Consider the following 6,836-nt stretch of genomic DNA (forward strand, 5'->3'; position numbering starts at 1 on the left):
AAATCGGTGGTGATTGTGGTAAGAGTCGATATCAATGATTGTATTTACTAAAACATTATATATTTTTTTAAATGGCGAATACTGAAGAGTTTTTGAATAACGTCCTATCCGAATCTTACATTCTTTGGATTTGAAATGTTCAGGGGATTCCCCATTACCGCTTGGCTTTGACGTAATTAGATCTGTGAACTTGCATCCAGTCTCACTTGAACGGTTTTTGTATGACCGGTGAAATGGTACGCTGTCTACGCATAGCTGTGCATACTAGGTAACCTGCATACTAAACCGGTACAGAACGGTGCTGTGTGTGTGTGTATGGTGAATTATGTGGTAGAAATGTGATTCCATTACAAAATGGACCCAGAAGAACTGCTGGTTGTAGAAGCACAGGATGCGACTGCATCTGCTATCTGTATATGTGCCATCATTGCATGTATTATCTCAGCAGTATTCATCATTCCGAGGTTTGATTAACAATTAACATTAACAATAATTTCTAATTCTAACTTGACTCCCTCTGCTGTTTTATTGTTCGAAAACTACCAAGCAATGCCTTTATTGTATATTTTTGTTGTAAACTGTTAGCACTGGATACTCAGTACTGTCCCAAGCTCTGTGAAAAACATCACAGGCATATTACTCAGGTGGGATTTGAACCCACAAACTTTGCAATTGAATTCTAGAGCAGTTTCAACTAGGCCATCAAGATTGCCCGGTAGCTAGAGAGAGGCAGTTTGAACCCTATATTTAAGCAGCTGAGTAGGCCCTACTACTATAGGTATCACAATGATTTAATAGATGGAAATGTTCATCAGTGATAAAGAATATATTAATTTTGGTTTTACCCATACACATCGATTTGTGTTGGCACTGTGGGCCTCAATACTTTCCCGAGCTCTGTGAAAAATATCACAGGCATTACTCGGTGGGATTAAAGCCATTGGACACTTTCGGAACAGAAAAAAAAATTAAAGTTCACAGATTTACAAATAACTTACAGGGTTTACAGAAGGTAATGGTGAAAGACTTCTCTTGAAATGTTATTCCATGAAATGCTTTACTTTTTGAGAAAACATTCAAACAATATCAATTCTCGATATCGAGAATTACGGATTTATTTTAAACACATGTCATGACACGGCGAAACGTGCGGAAACAAGGGTAGGTTTTCCCGTTATTTTCTCGCGAATCCAATGACCAATTGAGCCTAAATTTTCACTGGCTTGTTATTTTATATATAAGTTGTGATACACGAAGTGTGGGCCTTAGACAATACTGTTTACCGAAAGTGTCCAATGGCTTTAATGTACTTTATCCCCAAACTAAAAATGTGTTGTACATTCCCATTCTATTAAAAGAGAACCTTAACTGTTGATAAATTGTTTCCATTTTTAGAATCAACATTGTGTCTCATTTCGTCCAACCGGAGCTACCAATAGTACCAGAGGTTTCAATGGTAGCAGCAAGAAATCCATTTACTCTTAACATCCTTAACTCAAACGTTGCGTCTCTCAAAGGTAAGGATTTATTCAACTTTGGGATAATTCACTTGTAGTTTTATTTTGTACTGATGGCCATTTCACAAAATCTTATTTCAATATTGCAATCAAAACAATACCAGTTGTGCCTTTATTGGGGACAATCTTGAAATATATCATAGTACTATTGGTACAAAAATTATGACAAAAGGTATAGCAAACTTTGTTTTCATAACTACAAGTTGTGTATCTTGGTTTTGAGTCGGTTTAATTACAGTTGAATGTGATTTTCTGAAAAATACAATATTTTGTTGATGTTTATTTTTTAGCCTCGCCTTCGCAATACAAGCTTTGTTTTATTTATTTACTTTTTACTCATTTTAAAATTACCGCTGGAAGATTGTGGGAAAATATGTATGAATCAATTTGTATTTTCAGATGGCATTCAATTGAAAGTCAAGGCTTCAATCTGCAGTCAGTTCCAGGCATTTTGGTTGGCAGACTGTGCCTCCATTCAACAAGCTCTTCAGCTAAGCTGCGTCTTATTTTTGCGAGACGCATCGAGTTTACAAAGTCACTGCTTGCATTATGATCAACCAATTGTGTATCCTTTTCAAGTGTTACATGTTTACAGGACTCAAATTCTGGGTAAAAATCCATAAGACTGCAAGGCTTGTTGATACAAAATGTTACTGGACCAAAACCTATTTAACAAGACCAGAATCTTAATTAAACAAAAAACTTTCTTCAAAGTGTAACACGAAAACTGTTTTTATTTGAACAAGCACTGAGACAAGATTAATCTCATTTGTCTTGTGTGTAAGAAGGCCTACATTTTGATAGCCCACAGAATTGAAAGTTGATAACTGTTTTTGCAGAATATAAAAAATGTATTGATCTCCCTTTGTATACCAGAAGGAAGGAGATCTGTTATCTGATATTACACAAAAAAACCAGAAAAAGGGAGACTTTGATCATGAATTCCAGTACCTTTTGCCCCTCTTTTTATGGGGGAAACGGAGCATAGCAGGGTGAGTACATGCCTGTGCACACTTTAAAATAGAATGTCCAGTGGATGTAAATATACAACAACTGACATTGAACGACCCAACCAAAAGAGTTCCTTTCAAAATTGTTTCTAGATCCTTGAAAAACATGGAAATGATATACTTCATTGTTTTAATCAAGTTTCATGTCTGCAAGATACATGCATCTTAGTATTATTTCTCAAACGTTGCCCTTAACTGAAAGCCCAAACAGCATAGATGCTGAGACAGAGAGACAAGAACACCTCAGGCTGCCAGACACAGTGACAGATACGCAGATACAGAACAGTATGGGTCCCCCACCGCGTACTAAGTACCCCCTGTGTGTTATAGTCAGGTCACTTGAGGAAGAGTCTCAGCTCGACTCGCAACCTCAGATTGTAAGTATTCTCAATATTATCTTGACTGTTATTGTTCTGTGACAAAGGAATAGAGCAGTTGCGTAAACAGGGTGTGTATACTTTTGGTAAGGACATTTGGTAGTTTGACAATCTATGGCAATAAAAACTGACTTGGTTAGACGTACAGCAGCTTTGAATAGTATATAATGCAGTATGGAAAACTTTTCACTTTGAAGTAGTGCTGGGTTAGGGAAAAAGATATCACTTTTTATCCCCCAAATTTGAGTCTGAGAAGTGTCTGAGCAGAGTGTGGGTTCGAATCCCCAGCCGTGACACTTGTGTTCTTAAGCTAGACACTTAACCATTGCTTCGTCCTTCGGATGGGACGCAAAGCCGTTGGTCCCATGTGTTGTGTAATGCATGTAAAAAGAACCCAGTGCACTTATTGAAAAGCGAAGGGGTTCGCCCCGGTGTTCCTGGCTGTGGCTGCTCTATGCGTCGTAGCACCTTGTAAACCCTTATAAGGTGCTAAATAATTGGGTCTATGAATTCATCACTGCAATAACCTATCTCTCTGAAAATTTGTATATACTCAGCGCCTTGAGTACCTTATTTGGTAGATACGTGCGCTATATAAGACTTCGATATTATTATTATTATTATTATTATTATTACTGAAATGAAATTATGGTATATATCTTCAACTATATGACTGAAAAAAACAGGGGTTCCAATTACCAAATCTATAACATTTGTTGTTGTGTGAAACTCTTGCACTGACCTTACAAGAGGCTACAGTCTACATGTGGTTTGGGAGTAACATTTTATGTCAAGATGTCGTGCACACCGCCCCTGGGGCATCGCTTAAATGCACACTGTGCAGTAACACATGTGGAATCTGATTCCCCAAATGGTGCAACCAACAACTATGTGAATGGGTGGTGAGCAACGGGTAAAATGCTACGCTTAAATGTGAGGAACTGATGCAGCATCTCACCAAAGCTCTTTCATTTTCAACTGACACAAATTGTCCAGTTTCTCAGCTCGGCTCTTAAATCTTTGTATTCATATTACAGGAGGGCTGTCTGTATATAATTCATCTTCCAGACGACGCATTCCGAGAACGATGTTGTCTTATTTCACAGCTGATCATATCCGGGACCGGAGAAATCTGGGATGTGCAGGTAAAGATACAGAAATAGATCATTGTCATTTGATTGGAGGATTGGAGGTCTTGTGGCATTTTATTAGTCATGCCGTTTCATGGCCTTCGTCATAAAGCGTGCACTTTGGTACTATTCAGCTTGCATGTTTCTTGAGAGACCACCATGCGCATGCATATTAAATATCAATGAGCTGTCTTTTGTTGGAATAGTTTTAATATGGAAAGAAGTTGTCTTCTGAAGGAACATTTTAAATATTGATGCGCTGCATTTTGTAGTATATTTGTGAATAATAATGAGCAGGTAAGAATATTTTGAAGACATTAGCTGCTTTTTATTGTATTTTTGTTGAGCTGCCTTATGTTGGAATATTTCAAGTTGATGATGAACTTAATAGTATTTTCTTTACTCTCCCATAAGTAATAAAACTCTTGACTAATTTTTCATTTGCAGAAACTTTTCATGGCGACAGAAACATCACAGAGTGAATCTGTACCTGATAATCGGAATGCGGGAGATGCATCCAACATTGACAATAACCCTAACCAACACATTGACGGAATATCTTCATCTAGTCTTCATAGCGAAGACGCGGACATAAACAATTTACCAGCAAACGCTTGTGTCGTCTGTCAAAACGGAGTGGTCAGTATAGCCCTGTTGCCATGTCGACATACATGCGTGTGCACAACATGTTTTCCATTGCTCAACAAATGCCCCATGTGCAGAGGTTACATCGAGTCGTTTTTCTCACTGGAGTGTGACGCTGATGCTGATTGGTGTAGGAGATTGTACGACGATGATGCGGAAGATGATGATTGGCCAACTAGGTTTAACAATTCCTGCGAGAGATTCAGCCAATGGCTCGGCTTTCATGACTTATGATGAGACAGAACGTTCAATGACAATCTTGTAGGAAAATATACTTATTGTTTTCAGTTGAACATATCAAGTGGTCAATTGATAAATATTTATTTTGTGTAATTTGGATTCGGCTTCAGGCTCCAGCCTCTCATTTGCAGCCCTGAGCCCAAACACAAAGCACGTCAATATTGTTAAAACAAACAAGGGGCCAAGCTTGACTGACTTGGAAAATGCCTATGTGTGCTAAATCACTACTCACACCATGGTCTTCGTGCAGATTTGATCAATCCAGTTAAATACTGCCCTCGTGTGGTAAAACTAGCTACACCAAGTCAAATGAGTGCTTAATCTGAATTGAGCCATGCTTATCAAGGTCCCTTTTTTAATTTATTTTTCTTGGCTTATGCCGTTTCATACTTATTGTACAGCTCAACTCTTCAGAATCATTTGTTGTAAATTTGCGACACCATTATTCCTGTTTGCAGAAAGTATGAACTGGGCTTTAGGTTCTCTGGCTGTTGGTTGTGGGAAACACTGTACACTGCTTCAAAATGAACAGTGGAGCCTAAGCCACAGCACTCAATATGGGGTTTTGAAAAGGCCTGAAGCTAATTATCATTACCTCTATTAAATACTTTCATAATGTTGTTGGGTCAAATATGTTTTTTTTTCCTCTCCATGTTACTTGTAAAGGGGGAACCAACAGACAAGTCAACCACTAATATAAGAACAAAGTAGACCACACAATTCAGCATTTTTCAGATTTTATTAGCCACAGCTGAACAAAGATCTTGAGCAGACCGGGGTCCGATAGGACTGAATAAGTGTTATTATTTATTGTACATAAAAGATACAGCACTGGCATCAGCAGCATTATGTCCACAACAGGTCATCAGGTACTCATGCTAATTAATGTAAACTCAGTTTAGTTACTTCAGTTTTAATGGAAGCAAAATTACTTCATTATTCAAAAAACAATAAAAAGAAACAGGAGTTTTCCCCACACATTAGCTTTAACTTCAGTATTAGTTCAGACCTTCATCATTGTGCAGATTTGTGTCTTGAACACATACAAGTCAAAGTCAAGATTTGAAAAGTCCCCAAAACTTCTTGTACTGGGCCCAATTGCATAGAGCTGCTTAACGGCTAAAACTGTTCTTTCATTTCATTTCACTGCTAACTGTAAGCAAAGACAAAGGCATGCTAACCTTCAGTGCTTACGGTAAGGAAGGAATGAATGTGTTACAATGCAAATCCGCTTAATCTTCTTGCTTACCTGTGACATACGCTGATGTTTATACATATAAGCATATTTTCCTGCTATAGATAATTTGAAAATTTGCTGACTATTTACCGATAAGCAGCTTCTTGAAATTGGCCAGTGGTTCTGAATTCAGTCAGTCAAAAAAAACCAAAATTGTTTTAAATGCAAGACGAGTTGCCTGTTTTGCCTGGAATAACTTACATCAATACCAGAAAGTATAACAACTCAACAATGTGATATTAACAACCAAACACACATTACTCTTTGGTGGGTTTCCCTAAACAAGAATGCGATCAGATTAAACAAATTTAAACATAGAAGCCCCCAAGCGAAGTCAATATGTCATGCCTAACACATTCCTAGAATAAAAACAGAATTATTTAACGCAGAAAGGTTTTGTTGGGCAGTTCATTCTCCTTCAACATTTTTATTAAGTTGGTACGTTGTTTTGTTTGTCTTCTTTTTATTTTATAAGAAAATGTGGGCTGCTCCCAGAAATAAAACCACTGTGGTAAAGAAACCAATAAATATATTTAACAAGTTAAAGTTTTCATTCAAATGAATGAGACATATCCTGATTATCATGAAATGAGTACATTTTGACATATACAATCCTAATGGTACATATATGGTGTGATATAATTGATATTATATGCAGCATGCATGAAATAGTGTTGCGG

At 37.4% G+C, this 6,836-nt stretch overlaps 1 protein-coding gene across 1 annotated transcript; it reads left to right on the plus strand.

Annotated features, from left to right (window-relative positions):
- Positions 1-302: 302 nt before the first annotated feature.
- LOC117298345 (cell growth regulator with RING finger domain protein 1-like) lies at positions 303-6,303 on the plus strand. Its single transcript, XM_033781554.1, has 6 exons — positions 303-464; positions 1,396-1,517; positions 1,917-2,082; positions 2,739-2,904; positions 3,942-4,049; positions 4,482-6,303. Exons 1-6 carry the CDS (start codon positions 355-357, stop codon positions 4,911-4,913), a joined length of 1,104 nt encoding a protein of 367 aa, XP_033637445.1. The 5' UTR covers positions 303-354; the 3' UTR covers positions 4,914-6,303.
- Positions 6,304-6,836: the final 533 nt, after the last annotated feature.

This window comes from Asterias rubens, chromosome 1 (genome assembly GCF_902459465.1).
Source record: "Asterias rubens chromosome 1, eAstRub1.3, whole genome shotgun sequence".
Classification (NCBI taxonomy): Eukaryota; Metazoa; Echinodermata; class Asteroidea; order Forcipulatida; family Asteriidae; genus Asterias; species Asterias rubens.